The sequence below is a fragment of the Saccopteryx leptura genome, chromosome 8, assembly GCF_036850995.1.
Source record: "Saccopteryx leptura isolate mSacLep1 chromosome 8, mSacLep1_pri_phased_curated, whole genome shotgun sequence".
Classification (NCBI taxonomy): domain Eukaryota; kingdom Metazoa; phylum Chordata; class Mammalia; order Chiroptera; family Emballonuridae; genus Saccopteryx; species Saccopteryx leptura.
In genome coordinates, this window is record NC_089510.1 from 28,964,041 (window position 1) to 28,981,329 (window position 17,289).

At 38.6% G+C, this 17,289-nt stretch overlaps 1 protein-coding gene and 1 pseudogene across 5 annotated transcripts in view; both read right to left on the reverse strand.

Moving 5' to 3' along the window:
* Window positions 1–17,289, reverse strand: part of CMSS1 (cms1 ribosomal small subunit homolog) — a 419,693-nt gene that overhangs the window by 16,973 nt on the left and 385,431 nt on the right. For all 5 annotated transcript variants that reach the window (XM_066347859.1, XM_066347858.1, XM_066347860.1 and 2 more), the window contains 4 exons: window positions 16,623–16,694; window positions 14,709–14,838; window positions 10,789–10,848; window positions 9,805–9,907 (listed from right to left, as the gene is read on the reverse strand). In XM_066347859.1, coding sequence (XP_066203956.1) covers window positions 9,805–9,907; window positions 10,789–10,848; window positions 14,709–14,838; window positions 16,623–16,694 — 365 coding nt within the window. The remainder of the gene's footprint in view (window positions 1–9,804; window positions 9,908–10,788; window positions 10,849–14,708; window positions 14,839–16,622; window positions 16,695–17,289) is intronic.
* LOC136380022 (aldo-keto reductase family 1 member A1-like) lies at window positions 1,179–9,749 on the reverse strand (annotated as a pseudogene).

The window sequence follows — 17,289 nt, forward strand, 5'->3', positions numbered from 1 at the left end:
GGCCACCTTGAAGCCCACTTCCGTGCCATTAGCCTCTGAACATGAATTAAGTCCTGGGGTGGTGCTTTCTGAAACACTGAGAAGGCAGTGTACACTGGGATTGGACATACAGCTTCCCAGAAGCAGTTGGAGTCTTGAAGATCAGTTATGTTTAGAGCAGAAATAGTTGAAACACTTTTGTCTGTGCCTAATGGGGAGAATTTGAAAGACTATTAACCAAGCTTAATGACTACTTTTCCAAACTCATGATTAGATCAGTTCATTTCGAAAAATACTAAATAACTAGTGAATGTCTCCTTTTGCACCTTAGTCTACTTGATAAAGTCTCTCTTTCTTCAGGACTTAAAATTTCCTTTACTTTGTCTTGTATCAAAACCTGGCACAGAGCCTGGGATTGGGAGAGGGTGAGTCTCGGTAAATCCCCTTAAACTCGGATGGCTCTTCTCTGAAAGCTGCATGCTGCCCCAGATCCAGTGGAAGCCTGTTAGTTTATTCTACAAAAACTATAGCAAACGGAAAAGTACGTGAAAGCAGTTAATAAAGTGCTGACAAATTATCTTTAAAACATAATTTTACATTAAAATTTCTAGTCCATTTGGAATTTATCTTGGTATAAGAAGTGAGATATTGATCCAACTTTATTTTTCCAGATGGCTGCCCCGTTCTTCCAGCACTGTTTATTAAATAGCCCATCCTTCCCTACTGATTTGTCACCTTTGTCATATGCTACATTTTCATATACATATGGGTCTTTCAGTTCTGTTCTGTCGATTTGATCTGTCACGCATGTGCCAGTTCTATAATGTTTTAATTATTGAGACTTTATGTTTTTTAAAAAATATGATACTATAGGTATAGTATCTGCTCATTAGTATCTTTTTTAGAATTTCCCTGAGAGTTGCTTTTTTTCTCATGATAGAAATAGTTCATCTAGTTTAAAAACAATTCTTTTATTGTTTCAGTGGGAATCTGTGAAACTTGTAGATTATCTTTACAACACTGAGTCTAATTATCCAAGAATATGGTATGCCTTTTTATTTGTTCAAGGTCCTCTGCATCACTTGTGTAATATATTTCTTTATTTTTTTGATGTTCCATTGACTTTCTTAAATCACTCTTTGTGAGGTGGCAGAACCTCAAAGCTGGAGAGTTGGAAAGGAAACAAGGGAGTTGACATTTCAGTATGTGTCATTAAAGGGGTATAGAGGTGGAGAGTCAATGCTAGACACGGCCCTTCCCCATCTCCAGCTATATGGTGCCATGGTCACCAGAGCCATGAGATAAAGGGCAGTCAAACTGAAACTAAGGTTTTAGGAGAATGATGGAACTAAGTCACCTTAAATGTATTAAGGAGGGACAATACAGAACAGTACGTACTCTTCCCCTTACTCCATGCTTATCTGCTTGCTTGCAGGTAGACAAAATGTCACTTGAGTAACTGTACAGGGCTTAGCTATTTAAACTGTGACCCTACCTTGCGAGGCATGGAACTTTTCCCAACTGGCCGCCATTGGTGCTGCCCTGTATGTAAGTAATAAAGGCTCTGTCTGCTCCACCTGGTCCTCCTTGTGGTGTCCTTTTGGGATCCCGCAACAACACTGGATCCATTTTCCAGGTCTGGACCTCCTGTGTTACAAGAGGATGACCTTCATTTCTTAGGATCTTCTTCCCATCCACCATAAGCAGGGGCAAGATATATCACCAATTTTTTTTTTTTTTTTTTCAGGAAATCTAGCTGCTTCATCTCTTCTGGGCCAAGAGTGAGGTAAAAAACTGGACATTCTGGTGATGCCAGAGGAATGGCAGCATGAGAGATCCCCTTTGTCTCTACCCTGGAAATTTCAACAATTTGAATAGCTACAACTTAACAAGGGATTTCCAGCTCAATGTACAGGAATGCTTGAGAGCTCTGTGCATTTAAGCACATTATCATGGTTAAATAGGAACAAACAGGGAAGGCAAGAAGGGAGAATTGCTGAGACAAACAACAGATACAGCCTTAAGTGTACGATGGGTGGGGCTTAGCCCAGAGAGGGTAGAAATTCAGTTATGACTGGAGCTTCCTACACACAGGAGGAGCAGAGAGACTTGGTCGGCACTCACACATGAGTGAGTAGCATGAGCTGCAACTGAACACAGAGATGTGAGCAGGGACACAGCACTGGGGTGCTGCTGTGGTTGTCTGGGGGTGGGCATTCCAGGCAGAAAAACAAAGCCACAGAGCTCCTGTGGCTTAGCCTCCCAGAACTCGCTGCCCTTTGTCCTTGGTGTCAGGCTGTGGAGCACATTATGCGGTAACCAAAAACTGGTAATACAGAATCACTAATTCCCTTGAGCAAAGAGTGTACTCTGTGACTGGTCCCAGACCAAGGCATGGGGGGATCCTGTGGAGGCCCAATGTCACTATTACCAGAAGGGTGAAACAAAGAAGGCTGCTGGGTTCCTCCAGTAACCCCCACCCCCAGCATCACTGCTACACTGACGGTGGCAGCCAGAGAGCAGGGGTGTGGTCGGCACTGGGATTTCATAGATCTAAAAACTGATTCAGTGCCACCTACTGGGAAATAATTAAATGACATCTTGTTAGTAATCTGCTAGAAAAGAACCACTCTTACAGATGCCTAGACAGGAACCCATCAAATACCATGAAAAAGCAAGGCAGTGAGGCAGCTCAGAAAGAAAATAAAGTCTCTAGAAAGCAAACTTACACACATGAAAATATGTGATATAAATGACAGCAAATTCAAGGCTGCAGTTCTGAAAATACTCAACAAGAGGCAAGAAAATAGAGACAGGCAATTTAATGCACTCCGGAAAAAAAATACTTTACAAAAGAGATTGAAACTTCAAAAAAGAACCAAACAAATGCTAGAGATGAAGAACTCAATAAAAGAAATCAAGAATGAACTAGTGAGCACAGGAAATAGAGCTGACCAACATAGGAAAGATTAGTGATATCAAAGATAGAAATCTAGAAATGACACAGAGGGAAGAAGAGAGAGACTTGAGTATATAAAAAAAAAATGAAAGAACTCTATGAGAACTACCTGACTCTGTCAGAAAGAGCAATATAAGGATAATAGGCATACAAGAAGAAGAGAAGGAGAAGGGGATGGAGAGCGTATTCAAACAAATAATTGCCTGACCAGGCGGTGGCGCAGTGGATAGAGCATCGGACTGGGATGCAGAGGACCCAGGTTCGAGACCCCGAGGTCGCCAGCTTGAGCACGAGCTTATCTGGTTTGAACAAAAGCTCACCAGCTTGAACCCAAGGTCGCTGGCTCCAGCAGGGGGTTACTCGGTCTGCTGAAGGCCTGTGGTCAAGGCACATATGAGAAAGCAATCAATGAACAACTAAGGTGTTGCAACGCGCAATGAAAAACTGATGATTGATGCTTCTCATCTCTCTCCGTTCCTGTCTGTCTGTCCCTGTCTATCCCTCTCTCTGACTCACTCTCTGTCTCTGTAAAAAAACAAACAAACCCCCAAAACAACCCAACAACAACAAATAATTGATGAGAACTTCCCAAACCTATGGAAAGAGCTAGATCCTCGAATCCAAGTAGCAAACAGAACACGTAGTTACCTCAATCCAAACAGGCCTCTACAAGGCATATTGTATTAAAACTGTCAAAAATTAATGACAAAGAATCCTCAAGGCAGCCAAGGAAAGAGAAAGCAGCTTATAAATGAAAGCTCATTGGGTTATCATCAGACTTCTCAACAGAAACTCTATAAGCCAGAAGAAAGTAGAACCAAATATTCAAAGTACTGAGAAAGAGGAATTACCAGCCAAGAATAATATATCCAGCAAAGTTATCCATTAACTATGAAGGAGAAATAAACACATTTCCAGACATATAGAAGCTGAGGGGATTTATTACCAGAATATTTCCATTGCAGGAAATACTCAAGGGGGTTATTCTACCTGAAACAAAGAACAAAATGTCACACAACTATGAGTAAGATCACCAACAAACTGTCAGCATAAACAGGGATAATTTGTGACAACAAAAACATAAAAGGGGAGAGAGTCAATGTCTGAATTCACAAAGGAGGATGGAGAGCAGATGTATTCATTCCCAAGAAAAAGGACTACTGCATATATAGGACTTTCTTTTCAATAACCTAATGGTACCCACACACATAAACACCAAAACTAAGACATATAGCTAAAAAAAAAAAAAAAAAAAAAAAAAGAGGAAACAGATGAAAGAAGTATGGAATACAATCATACAAAAAAACATACAGAAACACAAAGAAAAAGAACAAACAAAGGCACAGAGCTACTAGAAAACAAAAGATAAAATGGCTATAGAAAATCCTCATGCACCGTGAACAGTCACCCTAAATGTAAATAGACTGAATCCACAAATAAAGAAGCACAGAGTAGGAGACAAATAACAAAAAAACAAAAACAAAAACACCAAGCCACATGCTGCCTTCAGGAGACACAGCTAAGTTGCAAAGACTAAGTTAGACTCAAAGTGAAAGGGTAGAAAATGATTCTCCAGTAACATCGACCGAAAAGCAGGTGTAGCTATACTTAAATCTGACAAAATAGACTTCATCATAACAATAATAACAAGACATAAAAATGAACATTTTATAATGATAAAAGGGACACTACATCAAGAAGACATAATACTTAATATATATGCACCCAATCAGAAAGCACCAAAATATATAAAACTACTAACAGAACTAAAGAGAGAAATTGACAAAAACAGAATCATAGTTGGAGACCTTAATACTCCATTGACATCTCTAGATAGATCGTCCAAACAGAAAATCAATAAAGAAATATTGGCCTAAAATGAAACACTAGATCAAATGGACATAATTGACATTTATAGAGCCTTTCATCCCAGAACATCAGATTACATATTCTTCTACAGTACACATGGAACAATCTCAAGGATAGACCATATATTGGGTCACAAAAGTAACCTCAACAAGTTTGAAAAGATTGAAATTATACCAAGCATATTCTCTGACCACAATGCTTTGAAATTAGAAATCAACTGCAAAAAGGAAGTAAAGAAACCCACAAATATGTGAAAATTAAACAACACAATACTAAAAAATAACTGGGTCATAAAGGAAATAAAGGTGAGACAGAAATATAGAGACAAATGAGAAGGACTATACAACATGAAAACTTCTGGGGTGCAGTGAAAGCGGTAATAAGAGGGAAGTTTACATCATTACAGGCCTATCTTAAGAAATAAGAGAAATCCCAAGTAAACAACCTAATATAATATATTAAAGAACTAGAAAAAGAAGAACAAAGACAACCTAAAGTCAGCAAAAGAAAGGAAATAAAAATTAGAGCAGAATTAAATAAAATAGAGAACAAAAGAAAATACAAAAAAATTAATACAAGAGCTGGTTCTTTAAAAAGATTAATAAAATTAACAAAGCCCTGGCTAGACTCATTAAGGAAAAAAGAGAAAACACTCATAAACGAAATCAGAAATGAAAGAGAAGTTATCACAGACATCAGAGATATACAAAGGTCATACCAGAATACTATAAAAGATATGCCATCAAATTCAACATCCTAGAAGAAATGGATACCTTCCTAGAAAAATATAATCTTCCTAGACTGAATCATGAACTGGAAAACTTAAATAGACCAATCAATGGTAAGGAAATTGAAACAACCATCAAAAATCTCCCCCTCAAAAAGAAGTCCTGGACCACATAATTCATTAATGAATTCTACCAAATATTCAAAGAAGAGGTGGTACCTATCCTTCTCAAACTCTTCCAAAAAATTGAAGAGTCAATTCTTCCTAACACATTCTATGAGACCAACATAACCATGATACCAAAACCTGGCAAGGACAACACAAAAAAGAAAACTACAGCCCAATATCTCTGATGAATACAGATGCAAAAATCTTAAACAAAATATTAGCAAATCAAATACAATAATACATTAAAAATAATGCATCCTAATCAAGTGGGGTTTACCCCAGAGGCACAGGGATGGTTCAACATAGGCAAATTTATCAATGTAACATACATTAATAAAACAAAAAATAAAAATAATATGATTTTATCAATAGATGCAGAAACAGCATTTAATAATATATAACTTCCATTTATGATTAAAACGTCCAATAAAATAGGATTAGGAGGAAAGTACCTTAAAAATAACATTTTTATTACTTTTTATACATAATAAAGGCCACATATGACAAACCCTCAGGCAATATCATATTCAATAGTGAAAACTGAAAGAAAGCCTTTCCTCTAAAATCAGAAACATGACAAGGATGCTCATGCTCACCACTCTTTTACAGCATAGTTCTACAAGTCCTAGCCAGAACAATTAGACAAGAGAAAGAAGTAAAAAGCATCCAGATTGGAAATGAAGAAGTAAAAGTGTCACTTTTTTGCAGATGACATAATCCTGTACAGAGAAAATCCTAAAGACTCCATCAAAGACCTATTAGAAACAATAAACAAATACAGAAAAGTTGCAGGATACAAAACCAATGTACAAAAATTCACTGCTTTCCTATCTACTTACCATAAAACTTCAGAAAAGTAAAAGAAAAAAATTCCTTTTGCATTTGCAACCAAAAGAATGAAATATCTAGGAATAAACTTAACAAAGGATGTCAAGGACTTATATCCTGAAAACTATAAAGCATTACTAAAACAGATTGAAAAAGACACACAAAATGGAAAAATGTTCATAGATTGGAAGACTCAATATAGTTGATATGGCCATATTACCCAAAGCAATATATATATTTAAGGTAATCCTCATCAAAATTCCAACGTCATTTTTTAAAAAGAAATAGAATTATCATATTTGTGTGGAACCACTAAAGATCCCGAATAACCAAAGCAATCCTGAGGAAAAAAGAACAAAGCTAGAGGTATTACATTACCTGACTTCAAATTATACTACAGAGCTGTGATAATCAAAACAGCACGGTACTGGCAGAAAAAAAGACACAGCCCAATGGAACACAATGAGAGCCCAGAAATAAAACCACATGTATATGGACAAGTAATTTGTGAGAAAGGAGCCAAAAACACAATGGAGAAAAAAGGCCTCTTCAAGAAACGGTGCTAGGAAAATTGGAAGGCCACATGCAAAAGAATGCAACTAGATTACAGTTTGTACACGTGTACAAAAATTAACTCAAAATGGATCAAAGACCTAAATATAAGATCTGAAACAATAAATTACTTAGAAGAAAACATAGGTACTAAACTCATGGACCTGGTCATAGAGAATATTTTATGAATCTGACCCCAAAGTCAAGGAAAGTAAAGGAAAAAAAATAAATGAGTGGGACTACATCAAACTAAAAAGCTTCTGCACAGCAAAAGAAACTGACAACAAAACAAAAAGGCAACCTAATGAATGAGAATTGATATTTACAACTGACAGCTCCAACAAGGGTTAATGTATATGAAGAACTCACAGAACTCAACACTAAACAAACAAGTTAAAAGAGGGAGAGGACCTACACAAATACTTCTCCCAAAAAGATATACAAATGGCCAAATGAAAAGATGTTCATCTTCACTATTAGAGAAATGCAAATCAAAACCACAGTGTGATACCACCTCACACCTGTTAGATTGGCTGTTATCAACAAGACAGGTAATAAGTGTTGGAGAGGCTGTGGAGAAAAAGGAACCCTCACTCACTGTTGGTGGGAATGTAAAGTAATACAACCACTATGGAAGAAAGTATGGTGGTTCCTCAAAAAATTAAGAATAGAACTACCATATGACCCAGCAATCCCTCTACCGGGTACTACCAGAAAAACTCAAAAATACTTATTTGCAAAGATATATGCACCCCTATTTCACTGCAGCATTATTCACAGTGGCCAAGACATGGAAACAACCAAAGTGTAATCTGATAGATGATTAGATAAAGAATATGTGACATATATATTATAGAATACCACTCAGCCATAAGAAACGATGAAATACTACCATTTGAAACAGCATGGATAAACCTTGAGATATTATGCTAACAAAATAAGTGAGTCAGAAAAAGCTAAGAACCATATGATTTGATTTTTACTTATATATGGGACATAATCTGAAATTCTTAGACAGACAATAATATGGTGGTTACCAGAGAGATGGGGCTAGGGGTGTAGTAAAGTGTAAAGGAGGTCAAATATATGGTGACAGGATAGTGACTTTGGGTGGTGGGTACACAACACAATATACAGATCATGTAGCATAGAAATGTACACTTGAAACCTATATGATGCTATTAACCAATGTCACCCCCCCCATACTTATTAAGAACCCCCCACCCCCACCCCAAACCCTGGATGTTCTGAAGGATATAGAAGGTATGACACTCTTGGGAATGGAGATCACTTTCTGCTGGACCCGCTACCTGAGCAAGATCTGGCTGGAGAGCGGCCATATTTTTCACCTGTTCAGCCAGTGCTCGGACTACTGGCTCCTCAAGCAGGGCAGCTCATCCGGGTCAGGCCAAGCACCGTCACAGGAGCCCAGCGGGCTGTAAGCAGTCAGCTCCAGGCTATATGCTTGGCAGTGGGCAGTCAGCTCATTCTGGGCCAGATTTGGATGGCATGCCACCGCCGGACATCTGGGCGCACAGAGACCACATTGAGCAGACCATTCATCTGCCGACTTTTGAGGTGGCGCAAGCCCCGCGCCTGAGCCAGCCCCTCAGCCACCAGTGCCTCCAGAGCATTCCAGGCCTCCTCATTGTCAACGGAGTCATAGCAGATAGTAGTCCCATCAGCATTCTTAGGGAAAGGGTCACCTCCCCGTTCAGAGGCATAAGGCCAGCGTATCAGGTCCAGGTCCAAAGACTCCAGTCCAAGGTCAGCCAGCATCTTCCGGAGGGCTGGCTCCACATCCTCGGGGCGGTGCTTAGTGCTCCAGAGCCTGGAAGTCCCAAACAGCTCCACCCAGGAACTGCCCTGCTGAACCCCACGTTCTCCTGCAGGGCTCCCCAGTCTCTGCCTCACTGCCGTAGACAGCAGCACAGTTAATGCGGCGGCAGCCTATACTTAAGGCGTACTTAATTGTTGTTCTTACATGGTCAGGATTGCTCTTCCGGTTGCCTAGTCCGATCGGGCATCTCCTGCCCACTGTGCAGGAGGACGCAGGAAGCTGCGTTTCCTCATTCTCTCAGAGAAGGGCTCTATAGTTGCTGGCTGGATGCAGGGAACTCCGCGTGAGCACGGACCATCAAAAAGGTGGTATATCTCATCTTTTCTTTCTATAGATTTTACTCAGTTTATTTTTTGGTGTTCTACCTTTTCTTATTATTTCATATTAGATCTTTCTTGTATTTGTTCTTCTGACTGGTTATTGCTCCTGTGCTCTCCCTGTTTGCACCCTTGTCCTCTCCAATGTGTGTTCTCCACACAGCAGCCACAGTGACCCTTTAGAACGATGATTCAGATCATTCTAACTGTCCCCTCTGCCTGGAACACTCTTAGGTCTCCGCTTGGTTTACAACACTCACTCCCATAAAAACTGAACAACTGGGTTAGGACAGGTAAGTGACTTAGGCTAGGGTGTGCTTCGACTTACACCAAAATTCGGGTTATACACTGTCGTAGGAATGGAACTGTGTCATAACCCGAGCACTCCCTGTATATTTATTTGTTTATTGTCTGTGTCTGTCACTGAAAAATAAATTCTATGAGGGAGCAGGCTCTGTTTTGTTCATTGTTACATCTCCATCCTATAGACTGTATCAATTTGGCACACATCAATTATTCAGAAAACATTTATGAAATTTATGAAGTAATAGGTGAAGCTTCCAACCTCATGAGCTCCAGGGCTCGGATGGCAGAGCTGCAGATGATCAGCATTAGGACTGATTTTTTCTCAGTATGGTTTTTCCGAAGCTTTACCCACTTAGGGCAGACTGAAAAAAAAAGACCATAAGAGAAATATTATTCTAAACATATCAAAATAGGGCCCCCAAAGTTGAGTATTTTCCAATTACTTCTTTGGTAGTGTTAAAGTAAAATAAAATATAAAGAGCACTGTTTCGATTCCGTTCTCTGGTTATTCTGGGTATTAGATGAAAAGAACTCTGCTTCAATAATGTTAAATTTAAAGGGACACTGAGCATAACATATGAAATGGAAATGACATTAAAATAATAGCAAACATTTGTCAAACAGTGGTATTGTGCTGGGCACTTTACACGCATTCTTTTGTTTAGTTCACATAATCCAGTGAAGTTGATTCTATTATCTACAGTTACATTTGCTGGATTTGAGGATGAGAAAGCTTTATAAACTCAAGCTAAGTGTCATCATAACTGATTAGGGTTTGAAAGGAGAATGGTAAATCTCTATATCTAAACCACTTCATTGTTGGTCACAAATAAATGACTAGCTTTTAAATAATTTACTTGTAAACAAGTAAATAATCTGGGTATTTCTGACTACACACAATACAGATTGAAAAGATGAAATTAGACTACCTGTGACCAGAACACTGTTGATTCCTTAGATTCCTAGACCAATACTTCTCGTGTGTTATAAAACAAAAATGGGACCAAAACCCAAATTCCCAAAGCCAAATCAAACCAAGAATAAACTTATATAAATAAAAATCAATATCAAGAGGGACCTAAAAAACTTTCCATTTAAAGCCTATTTAAGGTGAAAATTTTTTTTTTTAAATGTGGAAACTTTAAATGTAGCTTTGAAAGTTTTTATTTTAAAGAGACTGAATTTATGTTTTAATGTGATAACTTGGTGAACAATTTTTTTTTTTAAATGAGAGTTTACTTACTTTCTTTTAGGTATGATGAGAGACTATGAGTCAAATCATTGGACTTCAGGAAACAGGAGTCTAAAAATATGAGAAACATGCTTTATAGAGAATTTTACAAATATATGCATGATAAAAATAGATATAATCAGAATAGTGTTCTTGAATAAGATTGTAAAATATTAGTTAATTGGGGACTCATATATTTTAAAGTTTTGTCTAGTATTTAAAACAATAGCAGCAGCAGCAAGTAAACTTTAACTGAATATAGTTTATAAGAGTAGTGAAATAAAAGCTTATTGTATTACTCAGTGGATTAAAAATGAAGCATCTATTTTCAAATCCATGGAACAGACAATATGTAAAGACAAAGCTAAGATAGCTAACAAATCTATGTAGAGATGTTCAAACTCACTAGTCATCATAGGCATGCAAATTAATACATGATAACTTTCATACACATTAGAATGGCAACTCTTAGATGTATAATACCACATGCTGTCTAGAATGTAGGGTGATGGAACTCTTATGAACTGTAGGTGGAGGTATAAACTGGTATAGCTATTCTGGCAAGTAGTAAAAATAAGATGCATACCACCCTATAACCCCAACATTACATTCCTAAGTAAATAATGTAAAGAAATTCTGGTGTGGTCTTTAAGAGATATATACAAGTATATTTATTCTAGCATTATTTGTGATAGCTGGGAACTGGAAGCAATGTAGGTGTCCATATCTGAGAAAACGGATGAGTAACAGGTGACAGATGAAATCACTGGATACTATGCAGCACTTAGAAGCACTGAACCAGATATAAAGCTATGTCTCAAAAAAAGTGTTGTCAGCAAAGACACAGAACGAATGGTCCAGCACAACATCATTAGATAAACTATAAAATGTGCACACATACAGCAACGTGACATATTTAGGGACTTGCTCAACCAATGACAGTCCTGGTCTAGCAATTATGTAGTGTTATTAAGTCTGTAACTGAGACGAATAAAAAAGCAGTTTATCATCCTATTTCTTTCTATAGGGAAAAGTTTGTCTGTAAACCCAGTAGAGTGCTGGGGAGGAAACTACCACTAAATTAAATGACGTTTATATTGTGACCCAGCACTTATAACACATTATGTGAGTAACAAACTTCAAAGATGATGTTGTTTCCAGTAGGGCTGTAGAGTCTTCACTGGTCTTTAAAACTTATTTCCTAAGCCTGGATCTGATCAGACTCACCTGAGAGCTTTACAAAAGATACTGATTTCTGGGATAGACTCCCTTTTTCATAGTGAGTCAGAATTCCTTGGGGGTGAGCCTGGGAATTTGCTTTTTAAGTTGCTGCGTGATTCAGTTGCAGATAGCCTACAGGCTTTTAGTGCTGATCTAAACCATACTGCAGCTCTCTGAGGACAACAAGGTTAGCTCCAAGCGGCGCTTGCCTTGAAACTCTCATTAAGCGCCCATGCGTATGACATTAACCATGTACAGTGCACCGTATTAATTGAAAAGCCATGCTCCTGCCTTACAGACACAAACAACCTCTAATCAAAACCAAGTTACATACTTGACAAACAGAAATAGGAAAACTATTTTATCATTTAGATCCACCTTATCTATGCCCACTTCCTGAGCCTGTACCAAATAACCTGTGGTATGTCGCCCCTCTCACCGAGCATCAACTTCCCGTGTCCTCGGTCTCATCCGTGGAGTGACGGTCCTTTTCCCTACAACCTCCCACTGGTGCCTTCTACCACTGTAAATCAGACTGGCTTCATTTCGGCACTGAGCCTGAAAACCTGTTCTTTTTGGCTATAACAATATTTTAAACACATTTACAGTTTTTTTTTTCTTCCTCCCTAAGACAACACATGACCACACATTCTTGTCTACCGGTATTACTGAACTCTGACACAGCATTAACGTAATGTAAACTCACTAAAGGAATTCAAACGACTTCTTCTGATCTTTGGCTCTACAATTCCAGTGAATTAAGGTTTATGATGTTCCATGAGGTTACACTATTATCTCACGTCTTTCCAAAGCTGAAGGTATACTCTTAACAAAAAGCTAGAAAGAAAAACTGGCCACTGAGCCACAGTAAAACCAGCGTTCAGCTCAACCTTGAGAAGAGGCCCTCGTGACAGTCGCCCCCGGAGAAGGAGCGGTGAAGCGGTGAGGACCTCCTCCAGGGTGACTGCTGAGCCGAGGGCAGCGCTTCCACGCCGCTGGAGCCGGCCCGGCTCAGTGAGTCGCAGCTCCAGACTTCGCTCGCTCGCTTGTGTGGAAACGCACGCCGTCATTTCCCTAAAGGACAACCCTTTTGGAAAAGAAACGGACGGTGCACTCGTGTCTTAAAACCAATGTGCATTTTGTATATTAAAAAAAAGTGTATCAGAAAAAAAAGTGTATCACAAAGGAATGATAAAAATTCGGAGAACAGGCTGTTTTTTCAGCTTCTCAAGCCTTTAGAGAGCATAAAGTTGTAACAGAAAAAGGAAATCAGACTACCCTTGACATTTTCCAAAAGCGATATTAGATATCCCTTGTAGTATATAAATAGCTCATCGCAGGCATGGTACCCAAACTGTTTGTGGTTTGAGTTTATGACGACACCTCTTGTCTTCAATCTCTGCCCGAGAGTTACAGGCTGTATCATAAATTCAAAATTAATTAAAATGAATTGTTTTAAGAATTTTGCAATATCTTTAAACTTAACTATAAATAACACAGTATATTTCAAACAATAGTAGGCTGAAGAGTCACCTGGGGAAGGTGTCAGCCTAGCTAAACAGGCAGGATTGTCTCTATCTTTAGATAGTTTGCTTGAAAAAGTCTGGGCTGAGACCCAAAGCCTATCTAAAAATAAAACTGTATTTAAAAATCCATGATAAGAACAACAAAACTAAGCTTCTTATTAAAGCTAACATTCTCATCTATAAAGGTTAAATATGTTAAATATGTTCATGTTTCATATCTATACTTTAAAAAAAATTTTTATTTGTTGATTTTTAGAGAGGAAGAAACAGAGAGAGAGAGAGAGAGAGAGAGAGAGAGAGAGAGGCAAGAACATCAATCTTTTCCTGTTATGTGCCCTGAGCAGGGATTGAACCTGCAACCTCTGAGCTTCATGCCATTGCTCTAATCATTGATGCGATCTAGCCACGGCTTGTATCTACATTTTTAAATGTGTTGTTTATCTTAATTTTTATTTAACTCCTATGCTCATTAGGGATTCTTACTCCTTGAAGAATCTGCTAAAAAGTATGCATACTCAACAATTAGCCTTATGAATAAAAATACAATTAAAACTTTCTATTAGATTGAACAAATACCATTTTGCATCTTTTTTTAAAAATTAAAAAAATTTTTTTTTTCAGAGACAGAGAGAGAGTCAGAGAGAAGGATAGACAAGGACAGACAGACAGGAACGGAGAGATGAGAAGCATCAATCATTAGTTTTTCGTTGCGCATTGCAACACCTTAGTTGTTCATTGATTGCTTTCTCATATGTGCCTTGACTGCGGGCCTTCAGCAGACCGAGTAACCCCTTGCTCAAGCCAGAGACCTTGGGCTCAAGCTGGTGAGCTTTTGCTCAAACCAGATGAGCCCGTGCTCAAGCTGGCGACCTCCGGGTCTCGAACCTGGGTCCTGGGCATCCCAGTCCGACGCTCTATCCACTGCGCCACCGCCTGGTTAGGCCCATTTTGCATCTTAATAAAGAAATAACCCAAGAATTAAAACCACGAGGTTGAAGAAAGGAGTATTAGTATGGGGAAAATGTATTAATGTCTGGCTGAGGTACCTCACCATAATAAAGATAAATCTGTGTTGCTCCTCCTCATTAGGAAAACTGCTAGCAATTAACAACGGGTCCTTCTGAATGACCTCAGAATAGTAAGAAGAAGAAACAAGGAAGAAAAATCAAAGAAGCCTGGCTGTACCTGGTAGCTTAAGTTCTTCTAATTCAATCACTGAGCGACTGCTGCTGTAATAGTCCTTCATCAGTTTCTGCAGGTCTTCAGGTGTCCCTGGTTTGGGCTCTGATTTTGCAAGAATGTCAGTAATTTTCTTCTAAGACGTGCGAAGAAAGAAAAAAATCAGAGGAAAGATTGTAGAATGGCATTTGGCTTAGGATAGGTTGATTCCTCTGGCATTTAAAGTGCACATAGGTTTCGGAGATGGCCGAGTATGAATGTGAGTTGTAATAAACACACTTGAGAAAACTGAATAGATATTTCTTGGACACTACTGCTTTGAAAAATGAATGGATGATCTTGTAAAGACTCCTTGTAACTCTTAAGTTACCAAGGCTTCTAGGAGAACTGACATTTTTACAGAAGTCTCCATAATAGGGTATTATTTTCTTTAAAAGTCAAGAAGTCTTGTTGCTGTGGAATCCCCCAGTAAGCCTGGGAGAGCAGAAATTTGAGAATTTCTTGCCTAACCTCAGAAATCCTGACTTTGAGTTTGGATTTCTGGGATTAAAGCAAAAGCTGCAGAAGTAATCGGACCTAAGGACCCACTGAAAAGGGGAACTTTTAGACTCAATTCTCAAGTCTTAGGAGATACAGTCTTGAAGTGTTCCTATGAAAAGCAGAACAGGAAATACTGCACATCATCTATTTTGACTTGAACTTATTTGTGTAGCATTTACTGAATGCCTGCAATGTACTAGGAACACACAACCGTTCATTTAATTTTCATCATAAACTTCCCTTCTCATTTCCTTCTAATGTTTCACCAAAGATCTAGAAAAGCCATTCCCCATCCACCCCCAGCCCTCAGCTTTTTTTCCCCCTCTTTCTACAATATCCTCATTTCTATACCACTGCCAAGAATGGTCAGAGTTCTGTCAAATGAATTAACTTTTAAAAATATGTCATCAGTGGGCACATTTTAGCATGACCTCAGCCAAGGCTAAACTATCTAGCTAGAGTTCTGACCTTGAGCCGCCAAGAACTTAACACTCCTGAAAGCCATTAGTGCACAAACTATCAAAAAGAAGTTAAAGTTACTTCTTTAAGGACTTGCCAAGCCTCAGCCAATTTGGCATCTCCTATCTTCCTATTTGGCCATTTGCAAGCAAAGAAAACATATGCACACACACTCCAGTTTTCTAAAAGGTCGCTGTTAAGTAATTGGTTTGAGTCCATCTTCTTTCCTCTAATCCCAATCATATTTCCTCTGCTGACTTCAGCAGTCGACCCTTCTTGGCAGGGAGAGAATTACACTCCTGTTTTCACAACTGTGGTGGAAGGTCAAAGCTAACCACACTTTCTCCGAGTCTGAGCCATAAGAAGGTTTGTATAGGAGCAACAGACTCTTCCATATGCTCACAGGCAAGCATTAAAATGCAAGCGGCGCCTTTTGCTTTAAATTATGGTTCCAAATAAGAGTCAGACATGCCGTATCCTACCTTCATCTGCTTATTATTTTCTTTTTGTTAGCACTATAAGATAAAAAGGTTTTAAAATTTGAAATGGGTAAGAAAATAAGATCGATGAACTCCTTCCCATGGACAGAGCCAGAGGGGTGAAAGGGCCAGGAGAGCTCTGGGTCCCTTCTAGAATTAGAAAGCCATGTCTGACTTCTAACCACAGTGAAAACACAGGGTGGGTAAGAAAGATGGTTAGTGCTCCACAAAACTTAAATAGGAATCAAAAGGACTTATTCTTAGCTAGAACAGAAGCACTTATTACAAGTGACCTTAGGAAAGTCACCAAACCTCACTGAATCTTACAATTTCTGCGTTTCTAAAGTGGAGATTATAATAATTGCTTCATCCAAGTACACTAGAAAAAAAGGTGATGTAAACCATGTAGGGTCACAGCACTGTACAGAATTATTCATATTACCTTTCTCCTCTTCTTGGTCTTGGTGGCATCTTCTTTTGTTTCCTTTGGTTGTACCAAGAAACATTCCATAGGCTATAAAAAATACAAATAAGAAAACTTTCCTCTTAGCATGATGAGTTATCAACTAAGGGTGCCAATCTCAAAGTACCTACTGCCATAAAAATATTCTCCCGAGCATCTTGGTATTCTACATGCAGAGAGATGTTGGAAGACCTATCATAGGCTATTAAACAGACTGGGAAGTCTGAACACAGGTCAGAATGTGTGAGTGCACATGTGTTTGGGGTGGTGGGGCAGGGTCTTAAAGATTCAAGACAACAGTCAGGTTTGGTAAATACAGGGAGAATTAGATGCAATAAAAATAAAGATGTAATAAGAATGTCTGATTGTTGAGAATGGTGGTTTCCATGAACTAGCAATGTGTGAGCATGTACATATTTCTAAGTCACTGGTTTATTATTTTGTTTATCATTTTGTTATTCTTTCCTTTTCTCAATAAGCATGGAAAGTTGAAGTAGAATATGTTTATTTATATTTTTACAAAACCTGCAACAGATGTCTTACCTGTCTATGGTGACAACAAAATGAATATTTCTACTGACGGTCTGAGAAGTCTCAGCACCGTGGCATACTGAGTAATCGGTTTTGCCTGTTGCCTTGACCTCTG